This window comes from Nomascus leucogenys, chromosome X (assembly GCF_006542625.1).
Source record: "Nomascus leucogenys isolate Asia chromosome X, Asia_NLE_v1, whole genome shotgun sequence".
Lineage (NCBI taxonomy): Eukaryota > Metazoa > Chordata > Mammalia > Primates > Hylobatidae > Nomascus > Nomascus leucogenys.
The window spans coordinates 139,299,001-139,315,583 of record NC_044406.1 but is presented as its reverse complement, the minus strand read 5'-3'; the positions used below and the strand labels follow the sequence as shown (position 1 = coordinate 139,315,583).

General features: G+C 49.0%; 1 protein-coding gene across 2 annotated transcripts in view; it reads right to left on the bottom strand.

The window, feature by feature from the left end:
- Positions 1 to 4,037: 4,037 nt before the first annotated feature.
- TKTL1 (transketolase like 1) overlaps positions 4,038 to 16,583 on the bottom strand; it is a 34,742-nt gene continuing 22,196 nt past the window's right edge. For both annotated transcript variants that reach the window (XM_030807196.1, XM_030807197.1), the window contains exons 8-13: positions 13,629 to 13,785; positions 11,254 to 11,384; positions 8,934 to 9,017; positions 6,676 to 6,772; positions 6,405 to 6,524; positions 4,038 to 4,868 (exon numbers count right to left, since the gene is read on the bottom strand). In XM_030807196.1, coding sequence (XP_030663056.1) covers positions 4,696 to 4,868; positions 6,405 to 6,524; positions 6,676 to 6,772; positions 8,934 to 9,017; positions 11,254 to 11,384; positions 13,629 to 13,785 — 762 coding nt within the window. In that variant the 3' untranslated portion in view covers positions 4,038 to 4,695. The remainder of the gene's footprint in view (positions 4,869 to 6,404; positions 6,525 to 6,675; positions 6,773 to 8,933; positions 9,018 to 11,253; positions 11,385 to 13,628; positions 13,786 to 16,583) is intronic.

Here is a 16,583-nt window from a genome sequence, read left to right as displayed (position 1 = left end):
TGCGTTATTGTGATGTAAGCTGCTGACTCCTCAGATCTCTAATAGTCTCTCTGACACAACAACCTAAGGGTAGAAAGAAAGAGATACAAAAGAGTTAGAAGTCCAGGGAGATTTGAAAAGCAGCACATACACAAGCCTAGTGCTAGTCATTGAAATGAAAATCTCATCCGACGGACTCAACAGCAAATTGATGCCCCTGAAGACAGAGTGACCTGGATGATGCCAAAGATACTTCCTCCTGCCCCATTCTCAGCAGATGATGTGGCTTCCTCCTTCTGTGATGCACTGCAGCAGCCCCTCCTCGAACTCCGGAGCCCTAGGCCTTCCATGCTCCCAGGCTCACTACTAGACTCCTGGTCACCCCAACATCTTTATTTTTGCCCCCCTGCTCTGGGGGTTGTAGCTTCTTCCTTCACCAACTCTGTTAACTTCAGTGTCCCTTTTGCACTTTCAGCCCTCAAACCCCAAGTAAACACGCCTTCACTTCCCTTTCTTGAGATCCTAGGTATGTATTTTTGTCTCCTAACTGGTTCCTGACTAATCCAGAACTGGCCCCGGGTAAGGTTCTGGAAGAAAAGGCCTGTGCACATGGAGTCTGGGGATTGGTCTGGTCCTGCCTTTGGGCTGGAGTGCAGGGTTGAGCATTTTCCCAGTGGGAAGTGGGGCACGAGCCATCCATGGCCTGCAGTGGCTTCACAATTAATCTAGCTGTCACTTCGGTTGCTTGGGATGATGGGCCAACTGAAGCAAGCACCAGGGAGCTCAAGTCCTTGCTGCACCTGCCATGGTGGTCACGGATGGCTATGAGGGCTGTGGTATGGGATGATCCTTAGTGGCCCTGACTTTGTACCATGAAGACACGATGGGCTCAGGCTCCCTCTCAGCTCAAGCCACAGTAAGAACCAGGGTGCTTCCAGGAAAGGCCTCAAAGTTCCCTTACTCCTTGCACTTGCAGGGCTGACAGTTCTGACAATCAAACACATTTTATTGTGCCAGTTACAGATTCCCAAAGTGATGAATTCCCAGCCTCGCCACATTTCACACGTGAATCGTGGGCAGTGATGTGGGAAGGATGGGACCCTGAAACCCTGAATTAGGCCATCTGGTTGGCCTTGGTTGAAGCTGAGATTCGAGAAGCCCCCAGTCCCTCTGCACCTCCCTTGGTAGTGGTGGCGGCTCGACCTCCCATGTCTGGGGGACTGGTGTTTCTTCACTGGAGAACTCTGTCACAAGTTTACCTGGGGAGGAGCCTTGCCAGTGGACACTCACTTGTATCATCCAGGAGACCCTCTACAACTAGACCTAGAACTAGAACGTTGCCGTTAGACCCAGAACTAGCGTCAGGTACACACTTAGGGAGGGAGGGTATCTCTCCGGTGGGCCCTGATACCACGTGCAGCCCAGATCCTGCCCTGAGCGGTAACTCTGCGTGCTTGGCTTCCTCACCCAAGTACGGAATGACACATCGGATCATTCCAGCTCTCCCGAATCTAACGACCCAGCTTCTCTAACCCTGACCTCGGCCTGGCAGGGCAAGGAGGCCTCGTGAAGCGGTAGAACCTCTCTCAGCTGCCCGGGGAAGGCCGGGCTCCGAGGGTGAAGGTGAGTGCCCACAGGTAGGAGCCATGCCTCCAGGTAGCGCCTGAAGCACGGGGCCGACGGGGCGGGAGGGTGCGCGGGGCCGGCGTGAGACAGTGTCTGATGGTGGGTAGGTGTCCAGGGAGGGCGGTGGGACAGCGGGGACAGGGGAGCAGCCCGGGTTGCAGAGGGCTGCCTGGCCCGGGAGCAGGCAGGCAGGTTGGTCGCTGCCAGCCCCAACATAATCCCAGCGAGGTGGGGAAGGATCGTGCGGAGGGGCCGATGGGGCTGGCCAGTTGAGGGCGTGCTGGGGAGTAGGAAGCTGCCAGGTATGCAGGGCGGGCCTGCATGGGTGTTTCGAAAAGACAACACTAACATCCTGAACACAGCCTTGTAGGATACATACTGTCCCCGTCATCAGCACCATCATCCCCTTCTACAGCTACCCAAGGCCCCACAGTCAAGAAGCAGATTTGGGGATTCAAGCCAGGTTTTGGGACACACGGTTCCTGAGTCCCTGCTGGCTGGCTTCTCCATGGGAAGTAATCAGAGCAATCAGATGTTAGGAGGACTCAAGGGCGAGGGGATTGGCCCGAGGCCAGGGTCCATGGCATCTTTTCCAGGGAGTATTCATTACCAGGCTCTTAACAGTTAAGAAACACACGTGTCTACTCAGAAGCCACGGCCAGGCCAAGCTGGCAACAGGGCTCATTCCCCTCGCTGGGTGATCATGGCTCCTGTGCTCTCCTTACTTTGATCTGCCCTACTGTTTATGCCCAGAACCTTCTAGGGGACTGAAGTGAGGCTTTGGGGGCTCTTTCCTGTGTTTAGAAATTGCACATTTTAATCATGGAATTTGTTGCTCCATTTGTTGCCACAGTGCGCTTATGTGACCTGTGGTCTCACCAAATCCGACATTTTGCACCTGAATACAAGCAAGCATGGCTTGTCTGTTAAGAATGCCTTCCTCTAAAGTAATGCTTTACAGCCACCTTCAGTGTCGCTGCATCTACTCCTCGCAAAATGGTATTTAACCACCACCCTCTACCACACTCTTGAAAGGGTACACAGAATTATCCTACGACACAGCAATTCAATTCCACTCCTAGTATACACGTCCCTAAGAAGGGAAAATCTGCATCTACAGAAAACCTTTCACATATTTTGTGAAATCTACATCTTCACAAAATATGTGAATTGTCAGAACACTATTCACAAGAGACAAAAGTGGAACTAATCCACATTCATCAACTGAATGGAAGAATAAAATGTGTTATCTCCATATAATAGAATAGTACGTGGCCATAAAAAGAATGAAAACCACTGAATTGTATATTTTAAATGAGTAAAATTGTCTGGAGTGTGAGAAGCTGTGATTACCTTGAAGTAGTGAGATAAGTGAGGTAAAACATTCTTGCTTCTTTGCATTTTCTAAATTTTCTGCAATCACCCTATAGAAACTATTTTTACAAAATAAGTTTTGAAATCTTATGAAATAAGCAGAGCCATCATCATGCTCATTTTACAGGCCAGGAAACCAGCTCAGTGACTTACAAGGGCAGGAGTAGGAAGGGTCTGCTTCCATCTCTATCCCGCACATTCTAGAACAATTCCTCAGTCACACTGGTCATGACTCCAAAGATCTCTGACCACTTAATTTGGGCAATAAAAATAAGGAATGGGCTGGGCATGGTGGCTCACGCCTGTAATTCTAACCCCAGCACCTTGGAAGGTCCAGGCGTGAGGATCACTTGAGGCCAGGAGTTTGAGACCAGCCTGGGCAACACAGTGAGACCGTCTCAAAACCAAAGCCACAACAGGAATGTGACACAGCAGACACATCTAGTAGAATTTTAAATCTAGTTTTAAAGCTCAGGTTCATCTTTTTCTGGTTGACACTTACATTCTAGACACACACTTCTTAAATTTTTTTTTTTGAGGTGGAGTCTCACTCTTCTCCCAGGCTGGAGTACAATGGCAGGATCTCGGCTCACTGCAACCTCTGCCTCCTGGGTTCAAACAATTCTCCTGCCTCAGCCTCCTGAGTAGCTGGGATTGTAAGTGTGCACCACCATGTCTGGCTAATTTTTGTATTTTTTAGTAGAGAGGAGGTTTCACCATGTTGTCCAGGCTGGTCTTGAACTGAACTCCTGACCTCAGGTGATCCACCTGCCTTGGCCTCCCAAAGTGCTGGAATTACAGGCATGAGCCACCACGCCTGGCCTCTAGCCACCTACTTTATGTGCTTATAGCTGACAGGAAAGGCGTCAGCTCAGGGACAGCTTTTCAGGCCAGGTGCTGTCCTCGAGCGAGTGCTTCCTCTGCAGCCCATTATTCTTTCCCAGGTTTACTGGTGGGGGCCGTGGCTCACTCTGGTTTAGATAAAAGCTCTTTCCTTATTTAGGAACTGACCACTGAGAAACTGATTCATACAGAAGGCACGTGCTGAATAAAGCAGCGGGTTTGGAATGCTTTATTAACATTGACTTGAACAGTACAGTGTGGAGGCTCTCATCACAAGCAGCAGAGGACATCCTAACCAGCTTGCGCTGCTGCCTGACAGCCTCTCAACTGTGGAGGGGAGATGAAGGCAAACAGCGAAGGGAATTCCAGGGCAGCTGCAGGTGGGATGGCAGCACACAGAATCCCAAGATGGGAACAGCTGTAGGTGTCATGGTGTTATCGTGCTGTGGAAACTAGGCTACTGGAATCTATACTTCAATCCACATTTTCTTTACTCATGAAGGAAACACACTGAAAAAACTATTACCTCTACCAGTTATTCACGAAGGAAACACTTCGGAAGAATTGATTATCTCTACCACTTATCTATAGTCTTATCAGAAAACTTACTATCAGGTAGTTGTTTTGTTACCTATTTTTTTCACTTAAAAGTTGTGTAACTCCCTTTAATGATCCAAAAACTAGAGTGGTACTTGCATATGCAGTCACAGTTTAAAGGATAAGTAGTTAGCTTGAATTTCCGAACTAGAGATGAAGGTGTTAGCTGGCTTTGCTTTTAAGAAACAAAGCATGACAGTATAGATTTAAATGATGGTTTGGGAACAAACATAAACACAGGGTAAAAAGGCCAAAAGACCAAAGCTAACAGCTATTTTAGTTCAGCAACATGCATTTCACCGCCACTATGATATGTCTGGCACTAATTCCATACATATCCAGCAATTCCTCGGGCTTCCCACTCTGCGGCACTCCCGACACTGCCAGCGAATGAACCTGAATGTCAGGATCCATGGAGACGGCCGCACAGACAGCTTCCCCGATGCCACCTGGGGAAACAAGGATGTTAGGCCCTTTTGTGAAAGCAGCTTGTCAGCCTTAAAGCCTCACCACATAGAGGCCTTTGAATCTGCAGCTTCCCAGGGGAAAATCTGATTCATGTGAACAGTCACTCCGATGGGCCTGCGGAGTTCTTATTCTAAACTGCCAGTTTCCAAACTGCTCTGCCTCAACCTACAGTAAGGGCTGCCCGAGTGTGGGGGTCTGTGGCACTCCGATTCTCAAAGCTGTTGGGAACCTGAAAATGGTTAGAACTAACGAATTAACAGTGCAGAAAAGTGACTAGCTGGCTTGAGGCTGCTGGTTGGCAGGGTTAGCCCTTGGCTGGTGAAGGTTCCCTTGCTACTCTAACACTTTCCCCACTGGACAGGGCGGTCATGCACCTGGACTATTGGTAAGGACAATGTGGTTGACATGAGCACCTGCTTTCCTGCTGGGAGCCAGGGATTTGGGTACCTGCCTGGCAGAGGGTGCCAACAGGACCTGCCCCCAGTACACACTTGAGGTGCCAAGTCTCTAGCAGGCAGCCCTTAGGCAGGAACACAGCCTGCGTGGGAGGCACTTCTCATTATGCCCCTTGTGGGGCCAGGGGGAGGCTGAGGCAGGACTTCTTTCAACTCCACCTGGCCCATGGTTTCCTGCCCTGGTGGATCCCCCCCGCCCCCCCCGCACCCTTTTCCTGTCATCAACCTCAGGTGCGAGAGCAACTGTGTGCTGGGTCCCAGGAGTCCCTCAAGAGAATCAGGCACCGCTTGTGCAGGCTCAGGGCCCCTGCCGCATGAACACGCAATGCTCCTCCTTGTATCACATCATCTGTCCTACCTAACCTTTCCAGGCGCAAACACTGCCCAGCCCATTCTCCCTGACACAGTTTTCTGCACTTGCTGTGTTCTCTGCTATTTCTGCTTCTTTTGTCGCGGCATACTTTTTTTTTTTTTTTTGAGGCAGAGTCTCACTGTTTCCCAAGCTGGAGTGCAATGGTATGATCTCGGCTCACTGCAACCTCCACCTCCTGGGTTCAAGGAATTCTCCTGCCTCAACCTCCCAAGTAGCTGGGACTACAAGCGTGCACCACCACACCCAGCTAATTTTTGTATTTCTAGTAGAGATGGGGTTTCACCATGTTGACCAGGCTGGTCTTGAGCTTCTGGCCTCAAGTGAGCTACCTGCCTCGGCCTCCCAAAGCGCTGGGATGACAGGCGTTAAGCCACCACGCCTGGCCTGGGGCATACTATTCGTCATTCCAAACCCAAAGAAACTGCGATGCTTTTCATGACGCCTCGCTTGCCTGCAATAGCAACTCTTCTGTGTTGCCACTGACCCGCCCTGGTGACTGGGCACTGTGCACTCTGCTGGGGACACACAGATGTGTATGAGTATGGCCCCACGCTTAGTGAACACCAAATAACAAAGCCATGCTGGGTGAGAGGCAGACTATAGGTGATGCCTGAGAGCATGCCATGTGGCCAATCAAGGAAAACAAAAACACCAAAACCTTCCAAAGCATTCTCAATGCTCTCACACACCTTGCGGGTAGTGATCCTCCACTGTAATGATCCGGCCCTCTGTGGCTTTTGCACTGGAGATGATGGTGGCGACATCCAGAGGTTTAATGGTAAACAGGTCGATGACACGGATAAAAATATCTGCAGAACAGCAAAAACCAGCTTGGTACAAGAAAGAGACTTAGAATAACATGCAGGGATAAAAATAAAAAGAGCACTCAGGGCACAGGAGGTAGCTGAAGTCCTACCTCTTCTCAGCTTGAACTTCAATGCTCACACTCAACCAACTGACCTTGTTTCAAAAGCTCATCAGCAGCTGCTAAGGCTTCATACACAGTAATTCCAGCTCCAATAACTGTGACCTTGTCACTGACACAGTGGCGGAGGACCTGGTATAGTGCCAGCAAAACAGAATGCCGTGGTTACTACACACAGAATGCATCTCAAGGTGGAAGGCACTTTGCTATGCTGCTATCCCCCAATTCTAACAATTTCACTCCTTAATAACTCACTACTAAAAAAATCAGATGCATTTACAAGCCAGGACACATACTTTTCGATCGGCAATTACACTGCTTCAGCTGTCCTGGCGCATGGATACGCCACACACCCATCAGGAGTCCGCTTTGAGAGCTCGCTATGGCATGCAAAGATTGGGCTCCAATGACTAGCATGTTAATGAGAACATTCTGGGCATTCGCAACACGCTCAGTGCTAAGATCTTGTGTGCCTGAGCTCTGAGAACCCTCGCGGCTTCCCTGTAAGATCTGTTCAGTGGCACAACCATTCTGCAGCTGAGGAAAGCAAATCTCAGAGCAGGAGGAAGTGGCTCAGGGCAGCGCTGGGACCCACAGCCAGGCGGGGCTGACATCGAAGCCCTCGCTCTCAACAACGTACTATTCTGCAAGCAAAGACAGAGTTCCTGGGCTTCTTTCATAGGTTAGTTGCCTCCAAAACTACCCATCGGAGGCATCTGGAATTATTCTCCACTTCCTCTCTGTATAGGTTTCCCTGTAGCTAAAGAACCATTGCTGATAGTACAGAGAGGGTTTCTGAGCCACCCCATTCTTTAAGGATGTCCTGGCCTCTTAAAATACATATACACGCAGGCACACATATCCATGTCCGCTTTGCAAAGCCCAGCCCTTTAACGATCCATGCCATGCATGTTATCGCACACATTTAACTCACATCCTTTACTATCAGTAAATTGATTTTTGTCAGGACAGGAAAATTATTAGAAAAGAGACGACAGAAATAAGCAAGCTCTGCAAACCACGTGAATGTCAAGAGACCCTCCCCATAGACACAGAACCTGTAGTTAACACCAAAGGTGAACACTAACTTTCCATTCGGTGGCGTTTTCCAGCCACCTTATGGCACACAGTGGACAGTTCTGGAAACACCTGCTTTATGGCAGCACTCTGGCCCTTCTGAGCACTTGCAACTGTGAATTCTGGAGCAGCCTAGTCCTTAGCAACCAAACCGGATGTTACCCGCTGCTCTTTCAAGAGTGGCTATGGGCAAACCTTTCGATACAGTATGATCTCAACTGTGTAAAATATACATGTATGCCGAGAACAAAGACAGGAAGGAAGCATGCCAAAATGTCTACAAGCCCCACTCCCTGGGTGATGAGCAGTCACTTATTTTCTCCACAGACGTTTCTGGTTTTCTCCATGCATGGCCCTGACAGGCAGGCTGAGCAGGGGATGGTCAGCGTGGTGGGCAGGCCTGGGGAGACTGGGCTCACTACTCAGGCCTGGATTCTGGTCTTGGTACTCACAAGCTGTAAACCCTTAAGAAAGACACTTACTTTCTCCAATCCTCTTCTACAGATAGGACTGATAATCTGAACTTCTCAGGGCTTTTGTGAGAATACCAGAGATCATGTTCCCTTTTATTCCTGGCCTTAGATCTGTAAAATCTGAACCTAACAGATTATTCATTTCAAGTGATTTCTATTATTTTTTGTCTTGTTTTTAGAGACAGGGTCTTACTCTGTCACCCAGGCTGGAGTACAGTGGTGTGATCCATCATAGCTCACTGCTGCCTTGAATTCCTGTGCTCCTCCATCCTCCTTCCTCAGCCTCCTGAGTAGCTGAGACCACAGGTGCACGCCACCACACCCGGCTAATTTAAAAAATTTTTGTAGAGATGGGAATCTCGCTGTGTTGCCCAGGCTGCTCTGGAATTCCCTGCCTCAAGCAATCTTCCCGCCTTGGCCTCCCAAAGTGCTGGCTTCTGTTTTGTTTAGTTTGTGGCCAAGATAAATTATAGCCACGACCGCTCAAGTGGTTTCATGTTACTATCTTTGAGCTCAACAACAACAAAAGACTCCATTTGGAAAGCAGAAAAGTTCAGGCTAAGTTGAAATTCGTAGAATGTTCCTTCCCAAGGAAAAGCAGGTACAGGTCACAATTGTTTTTTAAAAATATGAGAACAAAGAAAGGATGATGTCTCAACTCTGAAGATACCTGGTGACAGATTCAGAAGTGTTCTTTTTACAGGAGACGATACTGAATAACACAGGAGTGCTTAAGCCCTTACCTTGGCCTGTCCGATCTCAAAGCGTTCCTGTGGGGTGTAAATAACCATAGTTTCTGGTCTGGTGGTCCGAATGAAGCACATCCCCTAGGGCATAAATGGAGCCATGGTTTAGAAAAGCAAACAATGAATTTCCAACAACAGACACTGAAAGAAGTGAGGGAGGGGTGTGAACAGGACAGCTCTTTCTACTAAAAGCACAGGCTTTGGAGCAAGGGGTGAGCATCTACAACCAGTGGACGACAGGTCCCAGCAGGACCCTGGGGCTGCCCTGAAGGCCAAGCTCCCCGTGCCATCACAGCAATCCCCCTGGAAGATTCCGCAATACTCACTGACTTGTTCTGTGCCGACAGAACATTGACTCACGGCAGGAGCACTGACTCACACTGACTAGAAAAGCCCGAATAAAGTGTTAAAACATTAACCTTTGCCACAATAACTTGTAATGCTTCATCCTTAGAAAGACCATAAACATCTATCTGAATACAAGATGACCGGCCCCTTTTCCAATAAAATGTAAATACATTTTTATGACCAATTTGAACACATAAACATTTACCTGTATAAATGAACACTTGTATGTCTAAAGTATTTGTTAATTTACATACATATTAATGGATGCATTATAAACGAATATAGCAAGAAACGTCCCTACTGTTCATTCATACGCTATGACCCATCTTTATTCAGTATCTTCACCAAGGCATAACTCAGCTGCAGTGAAATGCCCTTCCTGAATGCTGCATCCACCATGGAACCCTCATCCAAGCCCAGCAGCGCTTCCGCCAGCAGAGTTCCCTTGTGCCTCCTTCCAGTCAGTCTCCCCCCACTACAAAGCAACCTCTACTCTAATTTCTATCACCTAATCTTGTTTTGCGCCTCTCTTGACCTTTCTAGAAATGAAATCCTCTAACGTGTGAAATCACAGAACAATCTCCAAGATAAACTAATTTTAAAAGTACACAATTGGCCAGGTGCGGTGGCTCATGCCTGTAATCCCAGCAACTTTGGGATTATTTTTTGTCTTGTTTTTAGAGACAGGGTCTTACTCTGTCACCCAGGCTGGAGTACAGTGGTGTGATCCATCATAGCTCACTGCTGCCTTGAATTCCTGTGCTCCTCCATCCTCCTTCCTCAGCCTCCTGAGTAGCTGAGACCACAGGTGCACGCCACCATACCCGGCTAATTTAAAAAATTTTTGTAGAGATGGGAATCTCGCTGTGTTGCCCAGGCTGCTCTGGAATTCCCTGCCTCAAGCAATCTTCCCACCAGCCAAGGCAGGTGGATCACTTGAGGCCAGGAGTTTTGAGACTAGCTTGGCCAATATGGCGAAACCCCGTCTCTCCCCAAAAATACAAAAATTAGCCAGCCGTGGTGGAGTGCACCTCTAGTCCCAGCTACTCAGGAGGCTGAGGCAGGAGAATCTGGGAGGCAGAGGCTGCAGCGAGCCGAGATCGTGCCACTGCACTCTAGCCTGGGCGACAGAGTGAGACTCTATCTCCAAAAAAAAAAAAAAAAAAAAAAAAAAAAAAGAAAAAGAAAAAGAGTACCTAATAATATGTAAAGTGGGAGCCCATTTATAAAAAAAATCAAAGAAACACCCATGAGTGCTTGGAAAGGGAACGTACAGTCCCCATCCCGACTGTGCCAGGGGTTACCTGTGTGGGGCATGGGCGAGGTCCAGGGTGGCAAGAGGAACCTGCTGAACGTTAGCGGAAAAGGCTGGAAAGATCAAGACCACACTGCCTTGTCTCCCGTGCCGCTAGGTTCTGAACAGGAATTTGATTCTGTCCATCTGATGCCCTTGCATGAGGTCCTACACACTCTTGGTGCCCTAAGCTGTTCCAAAGGCAAGCCAGGGCCAGGGAACCCGGGTTCGTCTGTAGTGGCATCCTACCACCCGCTCTCCAGCTTCCTGGATGTCAGGACACAGCAGGAGCTTCTTCGCCTCTGGCTGCAGCTACTGGGGGCTAAACACTATAGTCTGGGACTCTGCCTGGAGCTTGCTCCTGCGGCTTCTTAAGCACCCTTTGTTAAACACCTTCTCCTGTTTACAACACGCAGAATGGTCCCTGTTTCTTCTGCTGAACCCTGACTGAGACAGGCTGTCAGGTTTTGTTCAGTATCCTGTACTGTTTGACTCTTTTACAAGGCAAATGTGTTTGTGTGCATAATCACCTGTGTTTTTGTAAAGAATCCTACCACCAAATTTCCTATAATGGATATCACTTTTATGTTGAGAAAAAAAAGTCCAATCATCAGTATGAAACTAGTAGAGTCCAGAAGCGTTTTCTGTCTGAAACTAGTGTCTCCTTACAAATACCTTGGCATTGGCCGCCAGAACAACAGCATGCTCCGTGGAGACGGCATCAGTTGGGTAGAAGATCGTGCATTTGGGAATGGTTCGGAACATGGCTATATCCTCCAGGGCCATCTGGGAAACACCATCTTCACCTGAGAGAAGCAGAGCCCGATGAAAACAGGAGCATAACCCCATTGGGAACCTGCCCCCCACCCGCTTCTAGCTCTGAAGAAGCAATTATTCCTATTGCCACGGGGTGTCCCGAGCTCAAGCAGGGCCCCATAAACGGTCCCGCTGCATCCTCGTAACTCATTTACATTGTGTTCTCGCACACCTGTCTCCCTTGACATCACACTGTGACACCTCGCGTTGATGGATCACTCCAAGTTACTGTCCACGATGGCTGAGCATTGGTGGCCCAAGTTTGAACTGCTAAGCCTCTGAACCCGTTCTCTTTAGGAAGGTCCTCAGGCTTTGTTCTCCCTTTTCTATATCCAGAGACTGGGTTTTGCATACCAAAGTGGTCTTTTTCATTTCTCCAGGCCTTCCAAGTAGCCAACACACCTTTAAGGCATATGCTGAGGGTACTACAGGGTACTTTAGGGTCTATCTGGGAACGTAGTTTCTAGCCAGAAATGTGAAAGAGAAATCTTAATGTGCACTGGGCGGCTTAGCTCTTCTCAGCTAGGAAGGGGACTGTCACCATGCACACTGCCTTGCCTAGGACCACTGTCTAACCTCAACAGCCCAGCTCTTTTTTTTAAAAAAAATTAACTATTATTATCTTGAGACAGAGTCTCGCTCTGTTGCCCAGGCTTGAGTGCACTAGGTGATCTCGGCTCACTGCAGCCTCCACCTCCCAGGTTCAAGCGATTCTCCTGCCTCAGCCTCCCAAGTAGCTGGGATTACAGTCATGTGCCAACATGCCTGGCTAAGTTTTGTATTTTTAGTAGAGATGGGGTTTCACCATATTGGTCAGGCTGGTCTCGAACTCCTGACCACAGGTGATCCACCTGCCTCAGCCTCCCAAAGTGCTGGGATTACAGGTGTGAGCTGCCGCCCTGGCTTTTTTTTTTTTTTTTTTTTTTTTTTTTTGACAAAGTCTCTCTCTGTCGCCAGGCTGGAGTGCAGTGGTGTGATCTTGGCTCACTGCAGCCTCTGCCTCCTGGGTTCAAGCAATTCTCCTGTCTCAGCGTCCTGAGTAGCTGGAATACAGGTGCGTGCCACCATACCTGGCTAATTTTTCTATTTTCAGTAGAGAAGGGGTTTCACCAAGTGCTAGGATTACGGGCATGAGCCACTGCGCCCAGCCTTCCAGTTCTTCTTTGGATGGAACCTAGAGCCACTTTCTGCACGTGACTATTTCAAAACTGATACTGAGCACAGCCACAGGTGGGCTCAAGGACCCTTTCCTAGGCCCCTCTGCCCCTGCAACACTGCCACGCCTCCTCTCCCTGGCCACCACCTGTGCCTCCAGCTTCACCCAGACAGCCGTGACTCCAGCTCCATGTAGCGCCATCTCGTCCAGCCTCATTCTCCCAGGGAGTCCCTGAGATGGCTCCCCAGTGTGCATCTCCGGCATTCTAGAAGCAAGTGTGTGCAGCCACATCTACTGAGCCCATCTGCCTGCCACAGGCACACCAGCTGGCTCATCTTTCCCATGTCATTTCTGTCATTCACGAAAATGACCCCCTGACGTTTCCCAAGTGAGGAATCCTGGAGACTCGTGTGTTTTGCTCTTCACACCATTGCAGAGTGCTCCATCTGCTAGGAGGCACACTCACCTCTTTCTTCACTCTCAGGTCCCCCCCTCCCCACCCCCCTGGTTTTCTCTCTTACCACCTTGCACACCTTGTTTCAATCCCCTCTCTGGCTTCCCGTTTCCTGTGCTGTGGTTTCCTCCTAGCCCACCTGCCAGGTGAATACTATTCTGAGAAGGGTGTGTTTGTAAGAGTTCCTGCCTCGTGTCATGCTCCATGGTTCTCGCTGCCCCAGGCAGGAAGGTGGGGATGGTGGTCCCAGCCCCCCTCCCACCTGAGCAGGCCGTGCAGCCAGCCAGAATGCTCCTCGTCCTCAGACTGCAACCACAGCGAGGGCAGAAAAGGCTCCGTGACTCTGCCAGTCCTGTTCATAACCTGCGCACAGCTCAACACACAAGGGGCACTCAGGATAAGCAACTGTTTCTGTCTGAAACAACAGTACCACCGAGAGATGTGCTTCAAAAGTTGCCCTGAGAGTCTGACACTTTTAAAGTACAATATGGCTTTTTCAAGAAAAAGGCTTGAATAATCAAACTTCATGGAACCATAAGGAAATTCATGGTTTCACCCATCACGTGCTAATCTTTCTCTGTGAAGGAGGAAGGCTCTCGAGATGATGGCATTTAGAACTCTTACCAACAGACACCCCACAGTGGGAACCAATAATGTTGATGTTGCTCTCAGAGAGGCCTCCTATCCGGATGTGATCAAATGCTCGAGTCAGAAAGGCAGCAAAGGTGCTAGCAAAAGCAATGGTCCGTCCACGGGAGGCACAGCCCAGCGCCACGCCCACCTGCAACACAGAGAACATGAATCAGAACATCCCTGGGCACTGCCCCCACCGCCCCTTCCCCCACAGTCCCCATGATAACCTCCATTCTGCACCTGGTGAACTGCTCTGAAGTTCTAGCATGCGTCCTTCCCACACCCCTCTTTCCTCAAACCCTGGGCACCCATCCGTCCCTCCTGCTCAGACGGTGCCCTCAACTCATAGCTCCTAGGGAGCAAGAGATGAGTGTCTCCTGCCTGCCCTCCTGGTGCCCGCAGCTTTCCAGGGTCCACGCCCCGACAGAACATCTTGAATCTGTCCTGTTCCTGCTTTCTCACAGGTCCCTCTAGCCATGTAGCTCCTCCTCCCCTCTTGTGCCACTTCCCTTTCTCTTGGATCATTCTATTTCCATTCAGGTGTGCGCCAGCACCTTTTATCCTCACACCCCCATTTCCGCCTTGTCCTGCTTTCACATCTGTGTTCTCCTTCGCAGCAAACTTCTCAAAACTTGCCTACAGTCATTGCCCCTGCCTTCTCATTTTCCACGCTCTTCCCAGCCTACTTCATCTAGGCCACCATCCCCACAAGGGACCTCGAAGCCACAAAACCAAGAGGCTGCCTGACCTTGAGTGGCCTGTGACTTGACTTGGCCCCTGATCTCAAGGCATCTCCTCCTCTCGGTTTCTGCAGTGTGGCAGTGGCCCGCTGCTGTCGCCTCATGGGCGCTGCTGGGGCAAGTCCTCAGGGCCCTGTGCACCCTCGGGAAGTCGCATCTGGCCCAATGCTCCCCTGATCTGCATTCTGGTAATGGCCCCCACTTTACATTGCCATTCCTTACCCCCCTTTCCCAGAAGTCCGGGCTCAAATACCCCAGTAGGCTTCAAACTAGAATATGAACCTCTCTGGGGCTACACACAGGCTTTCCAAAGGGGATGTGGCTGTGGGTGTTACACTCAAGATCCCAAACTCCAGACCAACTCTGTCTACATTCATCTGCCAAAAGGAGGGTCTGTGCTCCCCTCACAGTCTTTTTTTTTCTTTAGACAGGGTCTTGCTCTGTTGTCCAGGCTGGGGTGCAGTGGCGCAATCTTGGCTCACTGCAACCTCCACCTCCCGGGTTCAAGCGATTCTCCTGCCTCTGCCTCCCGAGTAGCTGGGATTACAAGCACCCGCCACCACGTCTGGCTAATTTTTGTATTTTTAGTAGGGACGAGGTTCCACCATATTGGTCAGGCTGGTCTCGAACTCCTGACCTCAGGTGATCCACCCACCTTGGCCGGCCTCCCAAAGTTCTGGGATTACGGGCATGAGCCACTGCCCCTGGGTCTCCCACTGTCTCTTTTAACAATCACCTTCTAGCAACCTGATCCCCAAAGGGCATGCTCTCAGCCACCTGACTCTTACAGGGGGATCATCCTGGAGTGCAGAACCTCCAGACCCAAGTAAAGAGGACAATTTGAAATAACTATGCTGGTGGAGAGAAAGTGAAGAACTTAATTAATGAAACTGTCAACTCTGTAAATAATTTTTATAAACAACTTTACATGAAAGATCACTATGTGATTTTTTGGCTTACAACTGGGAAGGAATTCAAAGAATTGAGTGACATTCCTCTAACAAAACTTCCCTTCCCATCTACTTATTCATGTGAGTAAGGTTTCATAGCACATCATTAAAATCAAAAACAGGAACAGAATCTGTTCTCAATGCTATCACATTCAAATCACAAGTATATTCATCCACTAACATACCAGCTAATAATAATAAAAACTCTCAGTCCAGAAAAAAAAAAACCTAATGCTTAGAGGCCTATATTACAATTTTTTTAAAAAGCTACCAATTTATATGCATATTTTTGTTGCAGACAAAAATGACAGGACAATCAATAAAAAGCTTTCATGCATAAAGATATATTGGGGAAATGAATGGAATGGAAATTGGAAATCAAGTAGAAAAAGGGATTTAATTTCTGACAAAGAAAAGTGGCTTGGAATGAATTTTTTTTTTTTTAATTACAGACCAGGTCTCACTATGTTGTTCAGGCTGGTCTTGAACTCTTTTTTTTTTTTTTGAGACGGAGGCTCGCTCTGTCACCCAGGCTGGACTGCAGTGGTGCGATCTCGGCTCACTGCAAGCTCCGCCTCACCAGTTCACGCCATTCTCCTGCCTCAGCCTCCTAAGTAGCTGGGACTACAGGCACCTGCCACCACGCCCGGCTAATTCTTTTTTTTTGTATTTTTAGTAGAAAAGGGGTTTCACCATGTTAGCCAGGATGGTCTCCATCTCCTGACCTCGTGATCTGTCCGCCTCCGCCTCCCAAAGTGCTGGGATTACAGGCATGAGCCACCGTGCCCGGCCTGGTCTTGAACTCCAGCAATCCTCCAGCTTCAGCCTCCCAAAGTGCTGGGATTACAGGTGTGAGCCACTATGCCCAGCCAGTGTCATCTTTAATGGCATGATTTGAGTATTAAAGTATCAAAAATGTCAATATATGAACAACTACATCCTTTGCAACTATTTAAATTTATGATTAAAAATTTCGATGTGGCCAGGCATGGTAGCTCATGCTCATAGTCCCAGCTCCTCAAGAGGCCGAGGCCAGAGGACCCCCTTGAGCCCAGGAGTTTGAGGCTGCAGTGAGCCATGATTGTGCCACTGCATTCCAGCCTGGGTGACAGAGCAAGACTCCATCTCTACAAAAAATAAAAATAAAAAATTGATGTTAGCTTAAAACTAGGCCAACGGATATGCAGTTTAGAAAACTGCATTTAGCGGTGTGGAGCGGCCACATGTGAAAATGACTGACCGACCTACTGCCCAGC